This window comes from Mustelus asterias, chromosome 3 (assembly GCF_964213995.1).
Source record: "Mustelus asterias chromosome 3, sMusAst1.hap1.1, whole genome shotgun sequence".
NCBI lineage: Eukaryota > Metazoa > Chordata > Chondrichthyes > Carcharhiniformes > Triakidae > Mustelus > Mustelus asterias.
This window is the reverse complement of record NC_135803.1, coordinates 54560303-54577200: the sequence shown is the minus strand read 5'-3', so window position 1 is coordinate 54577200 and position 16898 is coordinate 54560303. Positions and strand designations below refer to the sequence as shown.

The following is a 16898-nucleotide window of genomic DNA, read 5'->3' as shown; positions in this document are numbered from 1 at the left end:
TTGAACATGCTGAACTGGAGGGAATGTGACAACTGTTAATTTCAATTCCACATCAGGTCTATACTGCTGTTTAAACTAAAATAGATATGTAATTGTGAACTGGCAGTCAACATCATGAGATAAAGAAACAAAATACACAGGAACACAACACTGATACTATATGCATTATCAATGGAAGTAGGTGTAAATTACTGTGTCAGCCTGACTTCCCCAAGTTCTGCATAACAAAAATCTGGAAGTTGCTTTTTTTGGGATCAGGATTTTTTAAAATTTCAACCAAAGGACCAAAATTACCTCTGGGAGGGATGAAATGTAAATAAGTTTCAACAGTGTGAAATCTATTCCAATTCTCAATTCCTTATAACATTAACTCTATTGCAGAGAAAGCAAAGTAACAAGCTTAAGTTTCTGACTTGTATGAATTTTCCATGCTCTTAAATGAACTTCACTTGATCCACCCTGCAATCAATCACATTTATTCCTATCTCAATTGTGAGAAAATCACTTCAGATCCAAATCCACAATAACCAATTATTCAACTGGTCATAAGAAGCTCAGGCATTCCCTTTGTATCTGACAACAACCATTCTTGCTTTCAAATACTAAAGGTGTCTTTTAAGTCAAACCAGGAACAATATTTGGTTATGACATGTGAAAAGAAGAAATTTGGCAAAATAAGAAAGAGTTAACTGAAAAATATTTGATAAAAACAGGGGTGGCAAAATATAGAAATCTATAATTTCAATGAAAAGCAAACAAAAGCTTTCAAGAAATCCCCAATTCCATTCTTGATTGCAGAGTGTAATATTGTTAATTTCAGATACTTGTCAATTTTCTAAGCTATTGTTCCCCTTTTACCCTGAATAAGTCGCGTGCTGTAAAAAATATTTTACAACCCCTACCTTCTATCCTTGGATCGTGAATGGGAGCGGTGAGTACGAGAGTGTGATCTTGTCCTCCTGCTAGACTTCTTCCTGGTGAAAGTTCTGCTATCTGAAGAACTGCTGGAAGTTGATTTCCTCCTGTGTTTCTTTTTACGACGACTTCTGGTATCATCATCGCTGTCTGAGGAGTGACGTCCCATTTTCTAACTTCTTTCAGAATTGCTTAAAAAATAAAGATGAATAATCGTCATATTGGAAAGAACATTCATAGAAAGATTTAGCATTTAGAATGGCAAAATGTTAATTATTTTTCAAATAATTTCTAATGAGTCAATGCCAATGGATCAGATCGAAACTCTACAGTCCAATCACATCCAGTCATCAATGATGATGGACAAATAACCAACTAAAGAAAGCAATATGAAAAATTGCCCAGAAATATTACAAAAAGAAACAATGGACAAATTCAATCTGGCCAATTATTGCTCCATGAGTCTATTTACTCTCAATCATCAAAGTGATAAAAGGTGTCGTTGACAGTGCTATCAAGCACCATTTACACAGCAATTGCTGACATTCAGGAACACTTGGCTCCAGATCTCATTACAACACTGGCCCAAATATGGACAAAAGAAAAGCACTTTTGCAAATGAGTTGTAACAGCATTTATGCCAATAGGAATTGAGGGGAAAACTCTCCATTGGTTGGAAGCATAGTCCAGACGAAAGAAGATGCTTGCAATTGTTGGAGACCAATCATCTTCGCCTCAGCGCATCCTTCAAGTTATTCAGGATAGTGTCCCAGACCCAAAAAATTATCAGCTGCTCATCAATGACCTTCTCTCCAACATAAAGTCAAAAATTCTGCTGTTCACTGGTGGTTCAGACACTGAAGCAGTCCTTGCCCGCATACAGCAAGACCTGGACAACATGTAAGCTTGGGCTGATAAGTGGCAAGTAACATTCATGCCATACAGGCGCTCGGCAATGACCATTTCCAACAAGAGAGAATCCAACCATCTCATTGACATTCAACATCATTGCCATTAGTGAATCAGTCAGCCATCGATATTCTGGAGGTTACCATTCACCAGAAACAACTCAATGAGCCATAAACAGGGAGAAGCAAAAACAGAGTATCAAAGAACAGAGCCAGTCTGTAAATTCAAGACACCCTATTAAAAAATAAATATCCATGTGTGAATCACAGGGAAGCAGTTGGAGAGTGGCTGCTGGGTATTTTCTCTGTTTATCCAAAAGAGGGAATTTAAATCAGGGCAAGTGGAGCATAAATTGAAACTGAATCAGGAATTCAATCTAATTCGGAAAATAATTAATGAAAACAAAAGAGGTTGGCAAGGCACGTGTTGTGTTGCAGCGGCAGTATTTGGGAGCTCGTGGATGCTCTTGTGATCCAAGGCAAATACATCTGCAGTAAGCATCAGTGGCGTGAGGAACTTCAGCCCAGAGTTATAACATCTTCAGATACAGGCGCAGCAATGCATCATGGAGAGGGCAAATTACCTGGACACTTTGTTCCAGGAGGCGACGACACATTCTGACTGGGTCCAGCGCCGGGGGCGGGAGCGCGGGGCTGAGTGCCAGGGGCCGGTGCGGGATCGCGGGGCTGAGCGCTGGGGGCTGGGGCCGGAGCGCAGGGCTGAGCGCCGGTTGCCGGGGCCGGAGTGCGGGGCTGAGCGCCGGGGGCCGGGGCCGGAGCGCGGGGCTGAGCGCCGGGAGCCGGGGGCGCGGGGCTGAGCACCGGGAGCCAGGGGCCGGGGGCCGGAGCGCAGGGCTGAGCGCCGGGAGCCGGGGCCGGAGCGCGGGGCTGAGCGCCGGGGGCCGGGGCCGGAGTGCGGGGCTGAGCGTCGGGGACTGGGGCGGGAACGCGGGGCTGAGCGCCGGGGGCCGCGGCGGGAGCATGGGGCTGAGCGCCAGGGGCCAGGGCCGGAGCGCGGGGCTGAGCGCCGGGGGCCGAGGCGGGAGCGTGGGGCTGAGCGCCGGGGGCCGCGGCGGGAGCGTGGGGCTGAGCGCCGGGGGCCGAGGCGGGAGTGTGGGGCTGAGCGCCGGGGGCCGCGGCGGGAGAGCGGGGCTGGGCGCCGGGGACCGGAGCGGGAGCGTGGGGCTGGGCGCCGGGGACCGGAGCGGGAGCGCGGGGCTGGGCGCCGGGGACCAGGGCAGGAGCGCGGGGCTGAGCGCCGGGGACCGGGGCGAGAACGCAAGTCTGAGCGCCGGGGACCGGGGCACCAGTGCGGCGCTGAGCGCCGGGGCGACAGTGCGGCGCTGAGCGCCAGGGGCCAGGGCGAGAGCGCGGCGCCGGGGGCGCAGGGCTGAGCGCCGGGGACCGGGGCCGGAGCGCGGGCTGAGCGCCGGGGATCAGGGCAAGAGCACAGGGCTGGGCGCCGGGAACCGGGGCGAGCGCACGGGGAGAGAGTGACACGAGGGATGGATTGAGCATGTGAGGTTGAGTGCCAAAAATGGACTCGGGTTTCTCATTCAGTCTCACCCATACACAAACAGAGTTGCACCCACCACTCACATACACTGATCCTCTCACACTCTGGTTATTTTTATTACATTCTCTTTTTAAAGCTAAAAATTTATGAAATTGCTGTACTTGCTCAACATTTGTTTCTTTCCTTAAACCCTCATTTCTCTTTTGAAATTCAGTTTATTGCTGCATCAAACTTTATCTTTCCTCAATTTGAAGTCAAAATTTGAAGCCTGATGTCAGAACAGCTTCCCAAAACACCAGGGAGGGGGAGGAAGGCTCTTGATGCTAACTAGCAAATGACCAACAGCAGAATGTTCACTCCAGAAAGGCAAGAAGTCTTTCTTCCAGCTTGCCAGTCGAATTTCCAAATACCAGGGAGAAACAGAAACACTGCTTTTCAGTCTGATCAGAGTAACTAGTCTCACAACACCAGGTTCAAGTCTAATAGGTTTATTTGGAATCATGAGCTTTTGAAGCGCTGCTCCTTCTTCAGGTGACTGTAGGTTGATTCACAAACATGGCATATATGGGCAAAGACCCAATTGCAAGATAATTACAGCTTGCAATTTGAAGAATGGTTGGAATGTGAGTCTTTGCAGGTACAAACATTGTGTGTGGAGAGGGGGATAATCACAGGTTAAAGAGGTGTGATCTGTCTCAAGCCAGGACAGATAGTAGGATTTTGCAAACCCACACAGTATGGTCGGGGTCACATGTCGTGTGACATGAACCCAAGATCCAAATCGAGGACGTCCTCATGCATGCGGAACTCGGCTAACAGTTTCTGCTCTGCGATTCTGCGTTGTCGTGTGTCTTGAAGGCCACCTTGGAGAACGCTTACCCAAAGATACGAGGCTGAACGCCCTTGACTGCTGAAGTGTTCCCCGACTGGAAGGCAACACTCTGTCTGGCGATTGTTGCGTGGTCTGTTCATCCATTGTCATAGCATCTGCATGGTCTCACCGATGTACCACACCTCAGGACATCCTTTCCTGCAGCGTATGAGGTAGACCCTTTGGCCGAGCTGCATGTATATGTACCATGTACCTGGTGGGTAGTGTTCTCAGTGATAGTGGTATCCATGTCGATGATCCGACACATCTTGCAGAGGTTGCTCTGGTTGAAGGGTGTAGTCCGACAAGTTGACACAGGACTTCCCTGTAATGGTACTGTTTTCTCGTGTGATACTGGGGGAGGCTTTGTTGCTGCTGGTGGTTATGCCAAGTTTCTCAAGTTTTCTGTTCTTGGTGTGCATGTAGATGGAGTAGTTCCCTTGTCTCGTCTGCTTGGCAGTGTCTTGCAGCTGGTGCGCTGCGTCCTGAGTGCAAGCTGAAAATATGGACTCTATCTTGGTTTCAAGGTTGCGACATCTGCTGTACAAGATGGTTGACGAGTGTCAGAGAGGTGCGACAGCATAGTCTGTGTTATGGGTCGACTTGAGTGGGTTCGTGATCTGTCGTCCTTTCGGGATCTTGTCGCTTTCTTGCATCTTTGTAAAAACTTGATATCTGTGTTGATATGCGTGATCTTCTTGGAGATCCTCTCCACTTTGAGCCGGTGGTTTGTGGTGTCAATGGTAGCCATGATCCACATCATTTCAGTCCGATGTCCAACCACCTTCTCGCAGCCAAACTGAAAGTGAAACCTTGAATTCACTGAGAAAAAAATCTGTCCGAAACATATGATCTGCCTCCCAGTCGTAAATTCCAAGCCAGTGCATGAGGTCCAGATTAAAAATAAACGAAACCCCAGTTAAACTATTGAAGTAGCAACAAAAGGGCTTAGAAAATAGAACATAGAAAACATACGGCACAAACAGGCCTTTCGGCCCACAAGTTGCACCGGCCATGTCCCTACCTACCTAAACTTATATATAGGCTTACCTTTAACCCTCAATCCTATTAAGTCCCATGTACTCATCCAGAAGTCTCTTCAAAGACCCGATCGAATTTGCCTCCACCACCATTGACGGCAGCCGATTCCACTCACCCACCACGCTCTGAGTGAAAAACTTACCCCTGACACCTCCTCTGTACCTACTCCCCAGCACCTTAAACCTGTGTCCTCTTGTAGCAGCCATTTCAGCCCTGGGAAAAAGCCTCCGAGAATCCACCCGATCTATACCTCTCAACATCGTGTACACCTCTATCAGGTCACCTCTCATCCTTTGTCTCTCCAAGGAGAAAAGACCGAGCTCCCTCAACCTATCCTCATAAGGCATGCCAACCAATCCAGGCAACATCCTTGTAAATCTTCTCTGCACCCTTTCAATCATTTCCACATCCCTCCTGTAATGAGGCGACCAGAACTGAGCACAGTACTCCAAGTGGGGTCTGACGAGGGTCTTATAAAGCTGCACCATTATCTCCCGACTCCTAAACTCAATCCCTCGATTGATGAAGGCCAGCACACCATACGCCTTCTTAACCACCTCCTCTACCTGCGAGGCCGATTTAAGAGTCCTATGGACCCGGACCCCAAGGTCCTTCTGATCCTCTACATTTGTTAGGCTTGTAGCAGACAACTCAGCAACTATGAAACTAAAAGGCCTGCTTACAGCTGCAAAGAACGTGATTTTAAAGAAATACATCTCTTAAAGGTACACTCGCGTCAGGGTGGTTTCTGAATGAAGAAAACATCCTTTCAGTGAATGAGTGCTCAATCTATGGAATTGGCTCCCAAGCGAGACAGAGAAAGCTGATACTATTGATTCTTTCAAATAGAAGTTAGGTAGACTTTTTCCAGAAAATTATATCTGCAATATATGAGTAATTTGAGACATTGTGTGGTAAGTACAGATGACCATGGGCCTATGGTTTCCACCACTTTGATTTTCCCTCCATTTGTGTCTGGGTCTATTGTCAACAAACTGGTAAGAGACTGATTATCATGATTAGCCAACAGCTCCATTATCATTGAATCATAACTAGATGGGCTTTGACCTATTTTTGTCTAGCAATACTTACGTGCCTGAATCAGTTTTTTTTTTGCAAAATGCGAGGTTATTTTTCTCAGTTGTATCTTCTGTGATACATACAACCAATTCTGCACACAAGTATTTTAGCTTACCACATTTTATAGTTCTTTTTATGAAAATCCCAAAATCAAATAGAAGTTATGTCTATGTCCATTTAAATTTAATTAAGACAATATCAATAAAATCAATTAAACTTAGCCAAAAATGGCTCGCAGAAAATATATGGAGCTACCTGCCTTCCTCATTAATGCCAAGGTTTAAGTTTTGAATTTTGGTAAAGGAATATCACACAACATTCAAGACACAATGGTCATTTAAAATCTCACAAGCATACCTCTTCAAATATTTGAACAAAAGAATTTAATGACATTTGATGACCATTTTATACCAGTTATTATGCAATAGTGACGCTTCCTTTGGAATATCTTGAAGTTTGTTTTCCTAATTCTTCTAATAACCTGATCATCAATAAAAATGTATATTACTTAGTGTAAAGCACCTCTTCATGGCATTCAAAAAGTTCAAATACTCCATCCTCCTTCAAAGAACATAAGAAAGAGAAGCATGACAAGACTATAAGTCCTCTTAAGCTTGTTCCACCATTCAATATGATCATGGCTGATCTTTTGCCTCAACTCCACTTTCCCACCTGCTTCCCATATCCCTTGACTTCCCAAGAGATCAAAAATCTATCTCAGCCTTAAATGTATTCAATGATCTCTCCTCTCAGCCTCACCTCCATTCCTTTACTCCCTGCAGAGTGCCTCGGGATGTTTTCTACGTTAAAGGCTCTATATAAAACTTAATTTCAACTCCTCAGTGCCACAGCATGCCCCATTGCGTAACCTGCAATGCTTTCTTCTCCCATTTCTGTAGGCACCTCAAGAATGTTGTTGCTTGGCCACCATTTTCAACTCTTATGAAGCACTGTAAGAGGAGGTTCAGAATAATGTGGGACTAAAAGACTAACAAATCAGAATAGATAAATTTAGATTGAAGCCACAAAGTGCCTGGAATATATCTTACAAAGATACTGTTTGCATCGAGACACATATAATCACTGTTAGAGAATTTAGACATGTATTTCTGAATATTCTGTATTAAAGGCATGTACCTTGGTCAAAGGCACACTACTGTAAAGCATGATGGGACTTAGTCAAGTAGAAAGAACCACATTCTTTGGAATAATACAGCTACTGAGTGCACACCGTTTCCCGATAAGGAGTTGCTAGGAGATTATGAGAGAGGCTTTCAAAATCCAAGAACTCACGTAATCCCATGCTGTTAGAGGGTACATAGAACAGTACAGCACAGAACAGGCCCTTCGGCCCACGATGTTGTGCCGAGCTTTATCTGAAACCAAGATCAAGCTATCCCACTCCCTATCATCCTGGTGTGCTCCATGTGCCTATCCAATAACCGCTTAAATGTTCCTAAAGTGTCTGACTCCACTATCAATGCAGGCAGTCCATTCCACACCCCAACCACTCTCTGCGTAAAGAACCTACCTCTGATATCCTTGCTATATCTCCCACCATGAACCCTATAGTTATGCCATGTTATTGGCCATGGAGGTGAGCAGGGAGGGTGGGCTAGTGTCTTTTGAAAATTGCATAATTGTAATGCTGAAAGTGATGTACTTTTAGAGTGATTTTGGATTGCCACCAAAATCACCCACCCTCGCTGCATTGAACCAGGCCTGGGAAATAAAGGAACGTCTTTAACCAGAATACTGTCTCTGCAGGTCTGTGTGTTAGCTGAAAAAGCCAGCTTAATGCTTAGTCTCTGAAGAGAAGCTCCAAGAAGCACATTCCAATGTTTTACAGAAATGTAGATTATTCTATTATTAATACAGTATTTTGGTTTATCAACATGCACTATCAAGTTAAAATTTATTTATTAGTCACAAGTAGGCTTACATTAACACTGCAATGAAGTCACTGTGAAAATCCCCTAGTCGCCACACTCCGGCGCCTGTTTGGGTACACTGAGGGAGAATTTAGCATGGCCAATGCACTTAACTAGCATGTCTTTTGGACTGTGGGAGGAAACCAGAGCACCCGGAGGAAACCCACGCAGACATGGGGAGAACATGCAAACTCTACACAGACAGTGCGCGAGCCAGGAATCGAATCTGGGTCCCTGACACTGAGGCAGCAGTGGTAACCACCGTGCCACCCCACTACGTATGAAGAGCAAATCATGAGTTTTCCCTCCCAAATATCCTACTCTGCTTCAATATCATTTTTGATATCAATGTCATTAATCAAGCACTTTAAAAGAGGAAAGCACTTAAAAAAAAAAAATCCTGGCATGAAAATGAAAAGGGTAAACATTTAATTAAAATCATTACTGTATAATGACAAATTAATTGTTAAACATTTTTACATCTATGGAATAATTCAGAGCATAGAAAGAGAATAGATATCGTTTATGTTACAAAACTCATGAATCAGCAAAGATGTGGAAAGGATGTTCCCTCTTGTGGGAGAATCTAGAACTAAGGGTCACTATTTAAAAATAAGCAGTCACTCATTTAAGATAGCAATGAGGGAAAATATTTTCTCTCATAGGATTGTGAAACTTTTGAACTCTCTTCCTCAAAGACAGTGGAAGCAGAGTTTCTGAATATTTTAATGCAGCGCTAGATAGATTCCTGGTTAACATAAGAACATAAGAAATAGGAGCAGGAGTAGGCCATCTAGCCCCTCGAGCCTGCCCCGCCATTCAATAAGATCATGGCTGATCTGATAGTGGTTTAGTTCCACTTACCCGCCCGCTCCCCATAACCCTTAATTCCCTTATTGATCAGAAATCTATCTACCTGTGACTTAAACGTATTTAACGAGGTAGCCTCCATAAACAAGGGGGTGAAAAGTTATCCAGGGTAGGCAGGAGTGTGGAGTTGAGGTTACAATCACATAATTCATGATCTTATTGAATGGCAGAGCATGCTCGAGAGGTCAAGTGGCCCACTCCTGCTCCTAGTTCATACACTTATATATAAAGAAAAGGTCAATCTTATGGTTTCAAAATTACTGATCAAAAATATACTAATGTTGATCTCCCCTTATTCCCATCATCAGAAGAGCTGTAAAGTGTCAGTTTATAAGTGTCAAATCGCACTTGAGTCAGACTGTCATGGATTCGTGCTCCATGACTTGAGCAGAAAATCTGGCCCAACACTTCAGCTGATTGCTGCATTGGAAGTGTTATCTCTCAGTTGAGTGACTGAACAAGCAAGGGAGCTTCTCACAATATCTTATCCAATGTTTACCCCCCAACCAACACCAACACAGATCAAATAGTTATTTCTCTAACTGATACAGTGAGGCCGTGCTATGCACACAGTGGCTGCCATCTTTGTCTCCGTGGACAGCACTGGAAGATCTAAATGAAGCTAAGTGCAAGTTTCTTTTTTTTTTGTTTTGGGTGCTTAATCTTTAGTCTACTGCACATCCTGGATCAATGGAAAATTGTTTCTGTGCCAATACCAATCAAAGAATCACAGTATAACGCAAAAATATCACTACACCCAATTTAAAGCAATACTCAGTTGTTTTTTTTTTAAGAGCCAAGAGACCACCTGGAGAAGGTATTGATGCTGAAAACTGACCTATAGCGCAATGTGGAATGCAAGATATAGGCATGCATACATCCATGCCAAGCACTGAAGAGATTTTTAAGAAGGAACAGACATAATACAGTGATACCTAAATGAAATAACAGCTACTTTAAAATCTCAAATATATTTATCTAGATCACCAAGTTGTCAAAAACTCACAACAATAGGTGTGGACATCTCACAAAAGATGCATGCATTTCCTCAAATGCTCATGCACAGGACTCCAAAGTACTGTTTAGAAACCTGACTGAAACAGCATGCCCAAAATATGAGCTGACCCTATTCCAAACTGTACTGATGTAATGCCCAAAGCACAGTATAAGTGCAATATCTATCCATCTATCATCACAGAGTATAAAAATACAGCCGAGTGAAAATGAGAAAGGATGCATTAATTTTGAATGCTACTCCTACACATCGCCAGTTCTCCTTGTTTACTGCATATATTATGGTATTCTGTTAGGCATGCTATAATCTTTCACTCAAAACATTTGCACAACTTGACAATGTAATTTTTAGGGTAGGAGGATCGCTCACATGTTTCAATATCATGGAATTTTTAGGTGCATTCCAACGAAACAAAATATATCTGACATAGTAAATTTTCCTTGCTTTATAACAACATTTTGTCTGTATTATGCATTGAAAACAAATAAACAGCTTGCAAACAACTTTTTGGTTCTCACAATGCACAAATAGATTCAGCAAATCCTGATTACAAACATGTCATAAATGAATTCCTCGAAAAATGGCACTACTTTAGCAGTTTGATGGCAAACTTCAAGTCACTGCACCATTGTAACATCTGCATTTATATTAAAAAGGGGAAATGGACACATTCCAATCAACAATTTTCAGATTCAGAATGGGAAAAGAGAGGTTTGGAATGTCAACGTACTACTAATTTGGCATTAGTGGTATGTGGCAATTACCTTGTTGGAGAATTGCTAGTTAAGCCTGTGACATTGATTATACTACAGAGACAGCTGGAACACTTTGTGGTCAGTGATTTTGTAGGTTAGTAGGACTGAGAAAATGTCTTCCAATAAACCAGCTTGATCCTAAAGGCCAGTCTGGAGTGATTCATTCCCTGCAGCCGCTTATTGGGAGTGATAGGGGGAATGATAGAGGGAAGCAACACGCGTCCAAACAAAGCCAAGCAATTTAATATTTCTAAATGCATTCTACTCGCATGATGCAAACTCAAAACTCAAAATGATCTGCAAATTTGGTATCAGGACAGCATAAGTAACTAAATAAAGAAGCAGTTAAGCAAAGGTGAGAGAAATAGGCAGCGACAAAAACAAACAAGGGGGTACTCAGCAGAACGCAGTGTTAACTCAACATTTATATTATGCAGCTCTTCCTTGAGCATTCACCTTCCCTGATTGAAGCTCTATGACTACATAGCTGAAAAAGAAATCTTTTCATTAAGAGCTTCCATATCACTGAGGAGACTTCAAACCAATCCACATCCAATAACCTGCTCTGAGAATTCTGCACACTTTTGACAGTTGTGACAAATTGCACCATGGCAGTGGAGACAATCTACAACATTCTAAAACAAACAACACTCTAAATCAAACTACTGATAACATTTGAAAAAAAAAGGTAAATTCAGCCTCTCATAAAAAGGAAGCCCCTCGTGAAAAAGTGTCACTGGACTAATAATCCAGATGCACAGGTTCATACTCTGGAGACGCGGGTTCAAATCCCACCAAGGTAGCTGGTGGAATTTAAATTCAACTAATAAATCTGGAATTAAAAGCTAGCCTCAGTCATGGTGACCATGAACCATTAGCAATTGACATTAAAATCCATTTGACCAAGTGTGCATCAAGTAGCCCAAGCAAAACAAAAGTCAATGGGAATCAGGGGGAAAAATCTCCAGTGATTAGAGTCATACCTGTAAAGCAGATGTTTATGGTTTTTTGAGGTAAATAATTTAAGCCCCAGAACATCACTGCAGGAGTTCCTAGACACAACCACCTTGACTTTCCTCTGTCATACGGTCCAAAGTGGGGATGTTTGCTGATGATTGCAATGTTCAGCACCAACTGTTACTCAGATATTGTAACAGTCCCTGAACATATGCAGCAAGACACGGACAACATTCAGGCTTGGGCTGCTAAGTAGCAAGTAATATTCATGCCATACAATTGTCAGTCAATGACCATTTCCAACAAGAGAAAATCAAACCTCCAGTCCTTTACATTCAATGACATTATCTTTGTGTAATCTCCCACCATCTATGTCCTGCAGGTCATCACTAGCCAGAAACTCAACTGGATTGGCCATATAAATACTGTGTTACTGGTTTGAAGCTCAGAGTTCTGGGTAATTCACCTCTTGACTCCCCAAAGCCTGTCTACCATCTACAAGGCACATGTCACGAGTGTGATGGAATATTCTCCACTTGCCTGGATAAGTGCAGCTCCAGCAACACTCAAAACCCAACACCATCTTGGACAAAGCAGTCCACTTGACTGGCACACCATCCAACACTTCAAGCATTCACTTCCTCCACCACCAACGCACAGTTGCAGAGGTCTGCATTCATCTACAAAAGGCACAACAGCAATTCAAGGCTCCTCCAACAGCACCTTCCAAACTTACGGTCTCTACCAACTAAATGGACAAGTTTAGCAAATGCATGGTAATTCTACGGCCTGCAAGCCACACATCATTCTAACTTGGAACTACATCAGTGTTCCTGGGTCAAAATCCTAGAACTCACTCCCCAACAGCACTGTGGATGTACTTCATCATAAGGAATGCAGTAGTTCAAGTAGGTAGCACACCACCACCTTCTCATGGGGCAATTAGGGATGGACGATAAATGCTGGTCTAACCAGCAATGCCCACATCCCACAAATGAATTGAAAAAACAACAAAGGCCCACTGATGATTGCTTTGAATCTTCCATTATCTCTGCTCACCAACTTACTACCTGTAGTAGAATAGCTATCGAAAACTTGACACCGTTAGCCTTCTGTCCTGAAACTTAAACACATGGATGATAGAGAAGGCTGTGTGTTTATGATAAAACTAAATATTCCACAAAATTGAGAAACAGTCTTCAAAACCTTTTTTTTTCCTTTTTTTGATACAATCTCTTGCTTTCATTGACAATGGATGTTTCACTCATTTGGAATTTTGTGACAACACATTTGGTCACCAATCATTTTTAAAACCTAGTTATACAAGTGAAATCATTTTCATTCTTTCCCTCAATATCATGACGATCATTAAAAATATCTCATTTTAATTCATTCATTACTGCAACTGATACAAATTATGTAATAATCAGTTCCTTCTTCGTGCATTAAACTTCCAATCTCAAAATAGCAAGTAACCGAAAGTGTATAGCTCCTATAGACTTGATAGTTGATATTAATCTTGACATCTCCAAATCTTCTGCACACTCAGTTTCTAAGTTTCAAATGCTCATTTCCATGCCATTTTTCTTCTTGTTAGGCTCAGCTTTGAATTCTATCTGGATTTTTGTTCCAAAACAAGAAATGAACCATCGACAGGTAATTTGGAGTCTGACCTTCTTGACAGTTGCACAATATTACTCAGACTTGCATCATCAGTTTTCTTCAGTACGTTTCCAGATCAAGAATTATATATTAGCCTAATTCAATCAAATATTATTTTTATTCATCCTTGGGATGAGCACATCACTTGCAAATCCAGCATTTATTGCCCATCCCTATTTATCCTTTTGAGGGAGGTGGTGAGCTGACTTCCTGAACGGCTGAAGTCCATGTGGTGTATTAACACATCACTTCTTGAAAATAATTGATAGCTTGATTTGTCCATCAGGTTTCCATATTCTTAATGCTTTCAGATATTTATCATCCCCTATTAAGTTCCGAGTGTCAGCATCACTCTTGCATTTACTAAAAGCAGTTTTACCTCCAATGTGTTCTAAATGGATGTTATATTTATGACCCCTTAACCTTTTTAACTTTCATGCTACTCTAGTTGGTTAGTCCCAACCACTTACACTCAGGCATTTGCACTTATCCCAGTAGCTACATATTTAGCTTGTCCACAAAGCGAACAGAAAACTCTTTTTCAGATTATTTCTATGAGAGATTTTATTGTTTGGGATTGTAGTGATTGCCATTACTCATCTTAAATGCCAAATTAATACAATAAACAGGAATCTGAGAAGCTAACAACACTAACAATGAATTTTTATTTTTAAAAAGATAAAATAATTTTTTGTTGCAGTAGAAAATCAGAAATGGTTTGCAATTTCTCTTTAAAAATCTACAAAGTAATTATTTTTACCTGGTGAGGTCTTTTTTTCCAACATGATAGCTGGTTGTGCAAACTCTCTTCCAACCTTCCAGATAAACTCATCAATTTTAAAAAGGCTCGCTGATTAATGAATTTAAACAATTATCTGGACCACATCAATTTAAGTAACTGTTAAATTTAGAAGGGCACAAATCCATAAAATCAGAACAGAATGGCTTGATCACTCCTGGAGGCCTGTTTTTTCAGCCAAATCTACTAAATTTACAACAAAAATGAACTGATAAAATGTTTCTGAGAGTGACACTGGTGTTTAAACCCCAAATAGTGAAAGGGAGATAGAAGAACAAATATGTAGGCAAATTTCTGCCTGTAAGAACAAGAGGGGAATAATAGTAGGAGACTTTAACTATCCCAATATCAACTAGGATGCAAACAATATAAGGGACACTGAGGGAGAATAATTCATGCAATGTGTCAAGGATTTTTTTTTCCAATTAGTAACAAATCCAATGAGAAGAGATGCAATTCTAGACCTAGTCTTAGGGAACAAAGAAGGGGAAGTGGGTGAAGTGATAGTTGGCGACCATATCGGAAATAGTGATCACAATTCAGTTAGATTTAGAATTATCATGGAAAAGGACAGAGATAAAGCAGGAGTAAAAGTTTTGAACGGGGAAGGGAAATTTTGAATGAATGAGAAGGGACTTGGCTGAAGTGGACTGGACATCCGTGCGAGAGGACAAAACAGTGAAAAACTGGTAGGAAGCACTAAAAAGTGAGATCGTAAATGTGCAAAGCAGACATGTCCCCTCCAAAAAATAAGAGTGGTACTGCCAAATCGAAACCCCACTGGTTGTCTGGAGGAATACAGGGGAAGATCAAACACAAAAAGAAAGTGTGTGATAGGCACAAAGAACTAAGCACTGCAGATAGCCTAGGCAAATATAGGAAGTGTAGGGTCAAAGTAAAAAATTAAACAATGAAATGAAAAAGAGGGCAAGAACAAAGTCTAGTAAGCAAAGTTAAAGAAAAACTAAAGATGTTTCACCAATAAAATAATGGTATAGGATTTGATTTGATTTATTATTGTCACATGTATTAACATAGTGAAAATTATTGTTTCTTGCGCGGTATACAAAGCATACCTTTCATAGAGAAAGAAACGAGAGAGTGCAGAATGTAGTGTTACAGTCATAGCTACGGTGTAGAGAAAGATCAACTTAATGCAAGGTAAGTCCATTCAAAAGTCTGACAGCAGCAGGAAAGAAGCTGTTCTTGAGTCGGTTGGTACGTGACCTCAGACTTTTGTATTTTTTTCCTGACGGCAGAAGGTGGAAGCGAGAATGTCCAGGGTACGTGGGGTCCTTTATTGTGCTGGCTGCTTTGCTGAGGCAGCGGGAAGTATAGACTGAGTCAATGGATGGGGAGCTGGTTTGTATGATGGATTGGGCTGCATTCACGACCTTTTGCAGTTCCTTGCGGTCTTGGGCAGAACAGGAGCCATACCAAGCTGTGACACAACCATAAAAAAATGCTTTCTATGTGCATCTGTAAAAGTTGGTGAGAGTCGCGGCTGACATGCCAAATTTCCTTCGTCTTCTGAGAAAGTAGAGGCGTTGGTGGGCTTTCTTAACTATGGTGTCGGCATGGGGGGACCAGGACAGGTTGTTGGTGATCTGGACACCTAAAATCTTGAAGCTCTCAACTCTTCCTACTTTGACACCATTGATATAGACAGGGGCATGTTCTCCTTTACACTCCCTGAAGTCGATGACAATCTCCTTTGTTTTGTTGACATTGAGGGAGAGATTATTGTTGCTGCACCAGTTCACCAGATTCTCTATCTCATTCCTGTACTCTGTCTTGTCATTGTTTGAGATCTGACCCGCTACGATGGTGTCATCAGCAAACTTGAAAATCAAATTGATGGGGAATTTGGCCACACAGTCATAGATGTATAAGGAGTATAGTAGGGGGCTGAGAACACAGCCTTGTGGGCACCAGTGATGAGGATGATCATGGAGGAGGTGTGGTTGCCTATCCTTACTGATTGTGGTCTGAGAGTTAGGAAGTTCAGGATCCAGTCACAGAGGGAGGTGCCAAGGCCCAGGCCACAGAGTTTGGAGATGGGTTTTGAGGGAATAATGGTGTTGAGGCTGAGCTGTAGTCAATAAATAGGAGTCTGACATAGGTATCTTTGTTATCTAGGTGTTCCAGGGTTGCGGCAGTCAGCGAACTGTAGTGCATCCAGGTAGTCCAGGAGGCTGGAATTGATTCGTGCCACGACTAGCCTTTTGAAGCACTTCATAATGATGGATGTCAGAGCCACCAGCCAATAGTCATTAAGGCACACTGCTTGGTTTTTCTTAGGTACCGGGGTGATGGTCGTCTTCTTGAAGATGATAGGGACCTCAGATTGTTGTAAAGAGAGGTTGAAGATCTCTGCAAATACCCCCGCGCAGGATCTGAGTGCATATCCGGGTACCCCATTCGGGCCAGTCGCTTTCCGTGGGTTGACTTTCAATAAAGCTGCTCTGACATCTGCAATGGTGATCCCAGATACAGGTTCATCCAGGGCTTCCAGAGTGGAGGGCATGCTCTTGCTCACCTCTTGCTCAAGACGGGTGTAGAATGCATTGAGCTCATC

The 16898-nt window shown here is 42.6% G+C and overlaps 1 protein-coding gene across 3 annotated transcripts in view; it reads right to left on the bottom strand.

Annotated features, from left to right (window-relative positions):
- rsrc1 (arginine/serine-rich coiled-coil 1) overlaps positions 1–16898 on the bottom strand; it is a 385706-nt gene that overhangs the window by 352595 nt on the left and 16213 nt on the right. For all 3 annotated transcript variants that reach the window (XM_078209009.1, XM_078209010.1, XM_078209011.1), the window contains exon 3: positions 903–1106. In XM_078209009.1, the coding sequence (XP_078065135.1) occupies positions 903–1084 (182 nt within the window). In that variant the 5' untranslated portion in view covers positions 1085–1106. The remainder of the gene's footprint in view (positions 1–902; positions 1107–16898) is intronic.